This window comes from Gobio gobio, assembly GCF_949357685.1.
Source record: "Gobio gobio genome assembly, chromosome: 1".
In the NCBI taxonomy this organism is placed as follows: Eukaryota; Metazoa; Chordata; class Actinopteri; order Cypriniformes; family Gobionidae; genus Gobio; species Gobio gobio.
In genome coordinates this window covers 52,479,120-52,491,009 of record NC_137097.1, presented here as the reverse complement: position 1 = coordinate 52,491,009, position 11,890 = coordinate 52,479,120, and the positions used below count along the sequence as shown (strand labels likewise).

Sequence of the window (11,890 nt, the reverse complement as noted above, 5' to 3'; positions counted from 1 at the left end):
GTTGAATACAGCCTAAAACACAGTCCCACAATTTTAAACATAAAGAGAAGTAAATCCAGTCCAAAATGTTTATTCATCAATTTCACTTAAAAACCAATTAGTGTACATTCAACAGGAAACCACTGGCTTGGCTAACATGACTTATAAAGGAGCAAATCTGCATCATTCTATAATATCAACTTTTAATTTATTTAAATCTTTCAACCGTTAAAAGAGCTGTGTGATAAGAATGCATATGCAGTTAAAACCTAATGATTTTAAAGCATATTATATAGAGAGACACTTTTCGCATTCAGATGATTTTCGAGCTGCATTTAGCTGCTCAGGGTGTGCTTGTCAAACAGGTACTCTGCCATCCTGTTGTTGCCAGCATCCATCTTGGAAAGGTTGGTGATGTGGTCACCAAGCTTCTTGATGGCCTCAACCTGCTCATTCAGGTAGTGAGTCTCCAGGAAGTCACACAGCTGTTGGAAAACACATCAGAAAAAAATTAGGATGCAAACTTCATAAGATGTAACACTGTTTTAAAAAGGCATGTATATAGGCAAATTTGGAGTCTCAACTTCAACAAATGAAGGTCACTCACATGAGGGTCTCTCTTCTCAGAGGCGACCTTATGAAGTTCCAGCAGAGCCTGGTTGACGTTCTTCTCCAGCTGAAGAGCGCACTGCATAGCGATCAGTCCATTGCCCCACATATCACGCTCTGGCTTCTGAAGAGAGAAACAAACACATGAGTGAGGACCTCCTTAATTCAGCAGTCCCTTACAATTAGGTATAATGTCATTCCAGAACAATTGTTCTAGAGTCAGCTTTGCCTGTTTAAAACAAAACAGGGTGACACTGTTTAGTGCAGAATACTATCAAAGCACCTTGATGTCCTGGAGGACAATGTTTCCGCCCCTCTTGTTCTGGAACTCCATGAATTTATCAGCATGCTCGCGCTCCTCCTCACTGTTCTCCTTGAAGAACTTGGCAAAACCAGCAAGAGCCACATCATCCCGTTTGAAGTAGTGAGCCTGATTGGAGCGAAATCAAAAGAAAGGACTTAAGTAGAGTCTTAACAACAACAACAACAACAAAAAACCGCATATTTAGCAGCAGCACCACTTATTCACGAAGCTAAAAACGCGTGGAGTACGTGCCATATTATGGCGTGCCATATTATATAACAAATGTCTACTGGTGCACAACAATGCTGACTGACTGCATCCACACAATTATTCATTAATTGTTATTTTTCAGTGTAACTTATTTCTATTACTGTTATCTTTAAAGAGAGCAGAAAAACACTAATGGTTCGAAATTTCGAATGCCACAATAGCTGATGCAAACTTGTGAAAGGGGGAAAGAGTATTTGCATTTATAAAGTCAAAAAAGGATTTAATAATTTGAAGAACTTGTCACAAAACCAAGATACGACATGCAGAAGTTCTGAGAACATTAAGAGATAAATAACCTACCATTGAGGTGTAAGTGTAGGAAGCGAAAAGCTCCAAATTGATCATCTTGTTGATCAAAGCCTCGCAGTCGCGGTCGTAGTTCTGGCGAATCTGAGAAGTCTCCATTTCTGCCGGTTTATTATCACAACGTTGGTGAAAAATAAACGATTTAAATAAATTCCGCCGAGATCGAAGTTCCGTTCAATCACTGTTGAAGCAAGAACCTGCAGCTGTGAGTGAATGAGAAGGCGCGCGTTTGTCTTATATATAGGCTACGATCACAACATGATGCGTCACTGGGACTGAAACCAGCCAATCAAAGAGTTGTGTATTTTTTCCTTATTCATCATCCCAAGTCCGAGTCGAACTACTACTGCTAAATAGCTTTGGCTTTTTGTTTTGTTTTTTGTTTTTGTTTTTTATAAACTATGTTTACTATGTTTTTAACTACACATCATCTCATTAATAGTATCCTGCTAAACAAACCAAAAGTCACCCTGTAACTTGACATCAGTAGGCTATATTTCATTTTCTACTGTGAAAAACGTACTCGGTTACTTAACGTAACCTCGGTTCCCTGAGATAAGGGAAGGAGTACTGCGTCTTAAGACGCTGTATGGGTAGGTTCTCCTACTCTCGAATATACTGAAGTAATTGTAAAATCACGCAGTGCTACTGCCCAGTCAAAACAGTGTCGAGACATCTCGCACGCTATTGGCTGGCCAGTGGGAACTGCATGAACCAATGGCAGAACAGCGTAATCTGAGCGAACCAATGGGCACAAAGCCCGCGAAGCTGAGCGCAAGAGCCCGCGAAAGGGGCATATAAAATACGCTGTAACTGTCAAAAACGTAAGGTTAAATCGACTGAAGCGACGATCACCCGAGTCAGCGCCATAGCACGGCCGTCTACGCAGTACTCCTTCCCTTATCTCAGGGAACCGAGGTTACGTTAAGTAACCGAGTACGTTCCCTTTCGAACGGTCAGTTCGTACTGCGTCTTAAGACGCTGTATGGGAACCTGTAAAATCCCGCCGTGCTATGATAAGCGCAGTGACATGTACTCCCTCAAGTTTGAACACTTATTAGAAAGGGCTCAAGACTAGAGTTACTGACACATCATTAATATTAATAATATATATGTACACGCGTCTTATACTACTGGGCTCATAGAGGCCAGTAACTATAAGGAATGTGTAAGCATTGAAGCATATGAAGGCCCCAATGCCAACTTATGACAGGGACGGGCTTACAAGGCCGTCTGATATTCGTTAGGCCGTCTTAGTATTTTTATACAGCGAAGACTTGTGCCTGCAGTGCAGGGACATCCAGACTGAAGAATCTGGTTAAGTAGATGGTGAGGACCAACCTGCCGATCTACAAATGTCACCCATAGAAACTCCACTAGACCACGCCCAAGAGGAGGCCATGCCTCTGGTGGAGTGAGCTTTGACACCTATGGGGCATTGGAGGCCCATAGTGTCATATGCTAACGCTATCGCGTCCACTAGCCATCTGGCTAGGTTTTGTTTGGTGACCGGAAGTTCCCTAGTTCGGTCACCAAAACTTACAAAGAGCTGCTCCGACTGTCTAAAGTGGGAGGACCGCTCAATATATGCTCTAAGCGACCTAACAGGGCCGAGCAGGTGTAACTGTCTCTCATCCTCCGAAGTGGGGAGGGCAGAGAGAGTGATTACCTGTGCTTTGAACGGTGTTGAAAGCACTTTAGGTACATAACCATGCCCTGGTTTGAGGATGACTTTAGAATCGCCTGGGCCAATTCTAAACATGACGCGTTCACAGATAACGCTTGAATGTCACTGACACGCTTAACAGATGCCAGTGCTAGTAGCAGGGCAGTTTTCAGCGAAAGTGGCTTTAATTCAGCCGTCTGTAGCGGCTCGAAGGGAGGTCTTTTTAGTGCTCTTAGGACCAATGAAGGTCCCAGGATGGCACCGTAGGAGGGAGAAGGGGGTTAAGCCTCCTGGCTCCTTTTAAGAATTTTTTGACCATGGCGTGTCTGCGTACTGATTGGCCAGCTATAGGCGTATGAGATGCGGCGATAGCTGCCGTGTAGACTTTGAGTGTGGATGGAGTGTGTCCTGCATCCAACATCTCTTATAAAAAACAAGAATTATATATCTCGGCCGATATCTCGCGTGACACTGGGTTATAGTTCCTGACTGAACACCAGTCAGAGAACACCATTTAAGGGCATAGAGACGTCTAGTAGACGGAGCTCTAGCTTCACTGATGGTGCTCAAGACACTCACTGGGAGGTTCTTGAGCCCCCCTTGAGTTGCCAAACATGTAACGCCCACAATTTTGGGGTGGGGGTGCCGGATTGTCCCATTCGCCTCAGAAAGGAGATCTTTCCTTAGGGGAACTGGCCATGGGGCTGCTGATAGTAACTGAATCAACTCGGGAAACCTGATGTGGGTTCGCCAGAGTGGAGCCACTAGCATGACTGTGTGCTCGCATTCCCTGATCCTTTTTAAAATCTGGGGAATGAGCGGTACTAGTGGAAAAGCATAAAGTATGCAGCTGGGCCATTTGTGGGCCAGCGCATCCTTGTTCTTTGAAAAATAGATTGGGCAATGACAGTTGTCTTCGGAGGCGAAGAGGTCGACCTCTGCCCTCCCAAAAACACTCCAAATCATTTGAACCATTTAGGAATGGATGGCCCATTCCCCCGGGGACACGATGCCCCTGGAGAGCATGTCTGCTCCCTGGTTCAGTCTGCCTGGCACATGCACTGCTTTTAGTGAATGTAATTTGCCTTTTGCCCATAGGAGGAGATGTCTGACCTGTTGGTTGAGCCATCTCGACCTGAGCCCACCTTGGCGGTTTATGTAGGAGATCACAGTCGTGTTGTCCGTGCGGACTAGAACATGGTGACCTGAGAGACGTGGTAAAAAAGTCTTGAGGGCTAGCACTACTGCCAGCATTTCTAGGCAGTTTATGTGCAACCGTGACTCCGTGCTCGACCATGAGCCGAAGGCCGGTTCGCCCTCGTACAGAGCGCCCCAAACTGAGTTGGAGGTGTCCGTGGTGACCACCATCCGTCTGGAAACTGTTTCCAAGTGACCACGGGGCCAGGGCTTTGACACAGCCGCGGCCCACTTTGATCCTAAGCTGGCCTGAATGCCACGCTTGGGAAGGAACCCGTGATTTCAGCCAGTACTGCAGGGGGCGCATGTGCTTCATACCCAGCGGAAGTACTGGAGAAGCTTTTGCCATTAGGCCTAGCATTCTCTGAAATTTTTTAGGGGTGTGTTGGTTCCCATTTTGAATGAACATGCAAGCTGCTGTGTAGTCAGAGCGCGTTCATCCAATAGCCACGCCCTCATTTGGGCTGAGTCTAAAATCGTTCCCAGGAAGGAGGTTCTCTGCCTGGGAAGCAATAAGCTCTTGGCTGTATTTATTCTGAGACCCAGGCATTCTAGATGGCTGAGTAGCATAGATTTGTGAGATTTTATTTCTTCCTCTGACTGGGCCAGTATGAGCCAGTCGTCGAGGTAGTTCAGAATGCGCATTCCCGCTTGTCTTAAGGGGGAGAGAGCTGCATCCATGCACTTCGTGAAAGGACAGGCCAAATGGCAGGACTGTGTACTGATAAGCCTTCCCGTCGAACGCGAATCTCAAAAACGGTCTGTGACGTGGGATAATTTGGATATGAGAGTAAGCATCTTTCTGATCCAATGAGAAAAACCAGTCCATCGGGCAGATTTGCGCGATGATCTGTTTTAATGTCGGCATTCTGAAAGGCCTTTTGATAGAGCCTTGTTCAGGTGTCTGAGATCTAAGATGGGCCTGAGGCCGCCATCTTTTTTGGGAACAAGGAAGTAGCGGTTGTAAAAAACCCTGACTCGCTCTGAGCTGGTAATTTTTTTTTTTTTTTTTAACTCGCCTTTATGGCGGTAGAATGCAGGGGAGCACGCATTAAAGCGGACTCGTAGTTTACATTCATTGCATGAAAAACATTCAGAACAGTATTTTTCTCCCTGACCGGAACAAAAACGGGCCGTGGGGAGAGATGTGACACTGTGTGGACAGCACTTATGTGTAGCGGCACACACCTGTAGTGGGCGCGTGCTCTACATATAGAGCGCTCTCGGCGTGAGCAGTAATCTGTGAGAACAGTGCTTATGTGCAAGGTGCATGTATTTTAGTAAGGTCGTTGTTAAAACACAGCGTTGATGTGCAGGCGAGCGTGTTTGACAACAGGCTAGTTGACTGCAATATTTACATCTCCAGTCGCCTGAACCGAGGGGATTGAGAGAATGTAAAGTAAGTCTGTAGTGGTAATCCGGCCACAGCAGGACTTTTGAGTGGTTCTATAGCGCTGAATTAACAGTGCTTATATGAAGGGGTACACCCTATGTAGGGGACACACTGCCTGCAGTCATAACAGAGGAAAGAACTCTTAATTGTTTATTAGGATCACCGTTAATACAGCATTCTGTGTACAGGCGTGCATGTTTTATAACAGGCTCGTTTACTGAGAGAAGTGGTGGAAGGCTTGGCTGCCATTCACTAAATTGAGACTCACTCAGAAACCTGTGAGAACGGGGCTCGAACCGGCAACCCTGTGTGCGAAGTACACCGTAACAGCAGAGGGCGTGGCTATGACGTAAGTCGCGCTCTTGACGGTGTTTTCAGTGTGTGTGGCGTGCGTGTTTCATAACAGGCTCGTTTACTACACTGTTGAACCTCTCCAGTCGCCTGAATAGGGGACTGAGAGAAGTGGTGGAGGGCTTGGCCGCCATTCACTAAATTGAGACTCACTGAGAAACCTGTGAGAGCGGGGCTCGAACCGGCAACCCTGTGTGCGAAGTACACCGTAACAGCAGAGGGCGTGGCTATGACGTAAGTCGCGCTCTTGACGGTGTTTTCAGTGTGTGTGGCGTGCGTGTTTCATAACAGGCTCGTTTACTACACTGTTGAACCTCTCCAGTCGCCTGAATAGGGGACTGAGAGAAGTGATAGAGTGAAAAGACGCAGGGCTTGGCCGCCATTCACGACGCCATTATGCGCTAGACAGCGAGGCAGCAATGACGTAAGTCGCGCTCTCTATAGTGAGCGCGCTGGGAGAGAGAGGGGCGCACGCGCTGCCGCTGTAGGAAGCGCGAGCTGCAGTGACAACAGCCTGTAACGTAAGGCGCGCTCTCAATATCTCCAGCAGTCTGAGAGAAAGTAATGCAGGAAGCTCCGGCATTAGTTTGCTCGTCCACTCTGGCATTCTCTGTCCGCGGCGCTTCTTAGCGCGGCCCGAGTGAGAGAAGAGGAAGAGCGAGACGTTGGTAATCGTGCGGATTCGTCTTCCTCATTGCCGCCGAATGAGACCAAGCCCTCGGCGTCGAGCGGAGGGAGCAGGTCCGATCGAGGGAAAGTCACAGGGGAAACGTCTCTCTGAGGTGAAGACGAGTCACGCGGGCACTGGGCCGACGTGAACTCGCTAGCCTCGGTATACTCAGCCCTCTGGCTCCGCCGTTCTTTCCCGCCGAGGCTCGGGCGGAAAGGGGAACGGGAGAGCGCGAGGGCCGGGGTCGCGCTCTGAAAAGAGCGCTATCCGCGAACGGAGGGAGGAAATGGGCATACCCTCGCAGTGAGAGCAGCCGGACCCGGCGAGAGCAGCGTCCGCGTGGGCCTTGCCCAGACAGATCACGCACCCGTCGTGGTTATCCTCCTAGTGCAGGTAAGTACTGCACACAAGTGATATGTTTTTCTCAGTATTGTACAGAAAGGATACACCGTAGTGTTTCACCAAAGAGCGCAGGGGAAAGGCGTGACAGCTCGCGGGATCGCTGGCGATTTGAGCGCGCTGAAATACAGCAGGCCGCTGACTCTCGCAGGACGTCCGGGCTGGTAGTTCGCTATTCCGCTGCAGGCTCGTCAATTCACGGTGAAGGTGGTGTAGTTCGAGTTTATCAGCGAGGACCAGATCGTCGCTGAAGGAGATTAATCTTACGTTTTTGACAGTTACAGCGTATTTTATATGCCCCTTTCGCGGGCTCTTGCGCTCAGCTTCGCGGGCTTTGTGCCCATTGGTTCGCTCAGATTACGCTGTTCTGCCATTGGTTCATGCAGTTCCCACTGGCCAGCCAATAGCGTGCGAGATGTCTCGACACTGTTTTGACTGGGCAGTAGCACTGCGTGATTTTACAATTACTTCAGTATATTCGAGAGTAGGAGAACCTACCCATACAGCGTCTTAAGACGCAGTACGAACTGACCGTTCGAAAGGGAACTAGAGCGGGACTGTATCCAGCGGTTTAAAGAGACGAGAATGCACCTTTAAAGAGACGACAATTTACATAAATATAAAAACTGTCAAAATCGAAGTATTTTTCAGATATTATCTGTAAAAAATTTTATAAGCCTCGTGTTTTGTTCAATACTGCTGTTTTGAACACCTCTCAAACAACCTGTTTTGAGTTTTCATCTGAGATGTGTGAAATGTTTTTGCAGTTTTTTTCGTTGAGAAGATTGAGATTTTCCCTCAGTTGATTCGTCAGTTTTTGCTGCATACTCTGCTGTTTTTAAGCAGTTTGAGCTGGTGTCTCTTGTTTTTTGGGGGGAGATTATAGTTCAAATGAAATTATCTGCCTGTTGCATATTTTCCCCTCTCATTTAAACTTTTTTTTATAGGTCCCAAAATTCAAATAATTATTAATAGCAGCCTTGCCTCAGGAGTTGTTCCTCGACATTATAAACATGCTATAGTGGAGCCATTGATCAAAAAAACCTAATTTGGATACTTCAGTGTTAGGTAATTTACAGCCTATCTTTAAGCTTCCGTTTCTTTCCAAAATATTAGAGAAAGTTGTATTTATACAACTGCAGTCTTTTTAAAATGTACATTGTCTTGAAAAAGTTTTCCAGTCTGGCTTTAAATCCCTTCACAGCACAGAAACGGCCCTGTTGAAAGTTTTTAATGACCTGTTACTAGCCAGGTGATTATGCTGCTCTCATGCTCCTACAGATCTTACGGCTGCATTTGACACTACAGTAGACCACAACATCCTGATCTCTCGTTTGGAGCATTGTGTTGGCATTGTTAGAGTGGTTTAGGTTTTATCTGTCTGAAAGAAGCTTTTCTGTTTGCCTTGGGGAATTTGTGTCTTCTTCTACATATTTTTCATGTGGAGTACCCCAAGGGTCCATTCTTGGGCCTATCCTATTTTCCTTATATACTTCCTCTAAGGTCTATTTTTAAGGACATCTGCCATGCAGATGAAACACAGCTATATCTGCATCTGAAATGGAAAGATGCTAACTCAATAGTACCATTGTTGTGCTGTCTAGAGGATATTAAAGCCTGGATGGCCTTAAAACTTTTTTTAATTGAATGAAGGAAAAACAGAAGTCCTAATATTTGGACCTTGTTTGGATTTGGGAGCCATATGTGAAGCCTACTGCAAAAAACCTGGGTGTTATAATGGACAGTGAGTAGAAGATTAATTTAGTAATCAGTTGAAGCCATTATCTAAAGTCAAGTCTTTTTTTGTCTTTTAATGATTTTGAATGGGTTATACATGTTTTTATGTTTATTCAAAATGTTTATTCATCAAATTCACTTAAACCAATTAGTGTACATTCAACAGGAAGAGGAGGTTTATGGATGTAGTGAAGGAGGACATGAAGGTTGTCGGTCTGAGAGAAGAGGATGAAGGGCATAGGGCTAGATGGAGGCAGATGATTCGCTGTGGCAACCCCTGAAGGGAACAGCCTAAAGGAAAAGAAGAGCTGGATTTAGCTGCTCAGGGTGTGCTTGTCAAACAGGTACTCCGCCATCCTGTTGTTGCCAGCATCCATCTTGGAAAGGTTGGTGATGTGGTCACCAAGCTTTTTGATGGCCTCCACCTGCTCATTCAGGTAGTGAGTCTCCCGGAAGTCACACAGCTGTTGGAAAACACATCAGAAAAAAATTAGGATGCAAACTTCCCAAGATGTTACACTGTTTTAAAAAGGCATGTATAGGCAAATTTGGAGTCTGAACAAATGAAGGTCACTCACATGAGGGTCTTTCTTCTCAGAGGCGACCTTATGAAGGTCCAGCAGAGCCTGGTTGACGGTCTTCTCCAGCTGAAGAGCGCACTGCATGGCGATCAGTCCATTGTCCCACATATCACGATCAGGCTTCTGAAGAGAGAAACAAACACATGAGTGAGGACCTCCTTAATTCAGCAGTCCCTTACAATTAGGTATATTGTCATTCCAGAACAATTGTTCTAGAGTCAGCTTTGCCTGTTTAAAACAAAACAGGGTGACACTGTTTAATGCAGAATACTATCAAAGCACCTTGATATCCTGGAGGACAATTTTTCCGCCCCTCTTGTTCTGGAACTCCATGAATTTATCAGCATGCTCGCGCTCCTCCTCACTGTTCTCCTTGAAGAACTTGGCAAAACCAGCAAGAGCCACATCATCCCGTTTGAAGTAGTGAGCCTGATTGGAGCGAAATCAAAAGAAAGGACTTAAGTAGAGTCTTACCAACAACAACAACAACAACAACAACAACAAAAAACATATTTAGCAACAGCACCACTTATTCACTAGGCTAAAACGCGTGGAGTACGTGCCATATTATAACGTGCCATATTATATAACAAATTTCTACTGGTGCACAACAATGGTACACATTTTTCAGTGTAACTTAATTTCTATTTATGTAATCTTTAAAGACTGCAGAAAAACACTGATGGTTTGAATGCCACAATAGCTGATGCAAACTTGTGAAAGGGGAAAAGAGTATTTGCATTATAAAGTCAAAATATTTTGAAGAACTTGTCACAAAACCAAGATAAGACATGCAGAAGTTCTGAGAACATTAAGAGATAAATAACCTACCATTGAGGTGTAAGTGTAGGAAGCGAAAAGCTCCAAATTGATCATCTTGTTGATCAAAGCCTCGCAGTCGCGGTCGTAGTTCTGGCGAATCTGAGAAGTCTCCATTTCTGCAGTTTTATTATAACAACGTTGGTGAAAAACAAATTATTTAAATAAATTCCGCCGAGATCGAAGTTCCGTTCAATCACTGTTGAAGCAAGAACCTGCAGCTGTGAGTGAATGAGAAGGCGCGCGTTTGTCTTATATATAGGCTACGATCACAACATGATGCGTCACTGGGACTGAAACCAGCCAATCAAAGAGTTGTGTATTTTTTCCTTATTCATCATCCCAAGTCCGAGTCCAACTACTACTGCTAAATAGCTTTGGCTTGTTTTAACTATGTTTACTATGTATTTAACTATTATTTCACATCATCTCATTAATAGTATCCTGCTAAACAAACCAAAAGTCACCCTGTAACTTGACATCAGTAGGATATTTCGTTTTCTACTGTGAGAAACTAGAGCGGGACTGTATCCAGCGGTTTAAAGAGACGAGAATGCATCTGTTTTCGCTACATTAGCGGCTGTGCATTTTGTGTTTTATATGACAGGAGGTTGGCTAATGGCTATATTTAGAATTGGTCAGGGTAGATGCAATATTGATTTTTACTTGGATGAAAAAAAGCTGTGTGGAAAAGACCTACAGTCCTTGAATGCATGCAATAAGGGCTTAGAGCAACTTGGAACTTTCAAAACTCACAACTTTCATAGCATAACTGTTTAAAGGTCCATGGCATGGCATTTTTCTATTATTTTATAGTGTTTCCTGAGGTGTACTTATATTGTTAGTATGATTTTTACATCATAAAATGTCATAATTTAGAAATAAAAGGCATTTTGTCTATACTGCTGTTTGCCCTGTGGCTGAAGGCCCTGTTACAAGAGGCGTGTCTGCTGTGAGACTTCAGTAAAAACGCCCACTGTTGTGATTGACTGACATCTTTGGATTTGAAATGAGCGGAGGGGGCGTGGTTTAACGAGGTCTACGACGCACGAGCTGCTGCCAGAGAGACGGATGGACCTGAGTTCACTTCTCATCAGTTCTCTCAGCATGTCTCAGTTCAGGATGAACTGTTGTATTTACTAGAATATACTTCAGGTTATTAGTTTATTTCTAGTCGGAGGGGCTGTCAGACAGCATTTTTAATGTATTTATGGTTAAAAAGAAAAAGACAAATTCACTACACAACATTAAAAAGGATTCAAAAACTTTGAGTCAAATAGATTATGAGAATTTTTAAATAATATAGATATTAAAATATAAAAGATTTGATGTAATGTTTCTCACTTCTGATGACAGATTATTTAAATGTTCTCCACATTATATGAAAAAACGTACTCGGTTACTCACGTTACCTCGGTTCCCTGAGAGAGGGAACGAGTATTGCGTATGGGAAAAACTCATTTTCTCGAGAATATGAAGCAAAAACTTTATTCTATAAAGTGTCTATGTAAAACGCAGTGCCGCTGCACAGCCGATAGAACTGCGTGAGCTGCACGCTGATTGGCTGTGCTGTGGGAACTGCATGAACCTATGGCGAGGCGGCTGAGAG

The 11,890-nt window shown here is 44.7% G+C and overlaps 2 protein-coding genes across 2 annotated transcripts; both read right to left on the bottom strand.

Annotated features, from left to right (window-relative positions):
• Positions 1-55: 55 nt before the first annotated feature.
• Positions 56-1,679, bottom strand: LOC307134883 (ferritin, middle subunit-like). Its single transcript, XM_079830958.1, has 4 exons — positions 1,463-1,679; positions 872-1,018; positions 587-712; positions 56-464 (listed from the first exon to the last, which is right to left on the bottom strand). Exons 1-4 carry the CDS (start codon positions 1,565-1,567, stop codon positions 315-317), a joined length of 528 nt encoding a protein of 175 aa, XP_079687084.1. The 5' UTR covers positions 1,568-1,679; the 3' UTR covers positions 56-314.
• A 7,254-nt stretch (positions 1,680-8,933) lies between these two features.
• Positions 8,934-10,510, bottom strand: LOC307134884 (ferritin, middle subunit-like). Its single transcript, XM_079830959.1, has 4 exons — positions 10,294-10,510; positions 9,745-9,891; positions 9,460-9,585; positions 8,934-9,345 (listed from the first exon to the last, which is right to left on the bottom strand). Exons 1-4 carry the CDS (start codon positions 10,396-10,398, stop codon positions 9,196-9,198), a joined length of 528 nt encoding a protein of 175 aa, XP_079687085.1. The 5' UTR covers positions 10,399-10,510; the 3' UTR covers positions 8,934-9,195.
• Between the last annotated feature and the right edge of the window lie 1,380 nt (positions 10,511-11,890).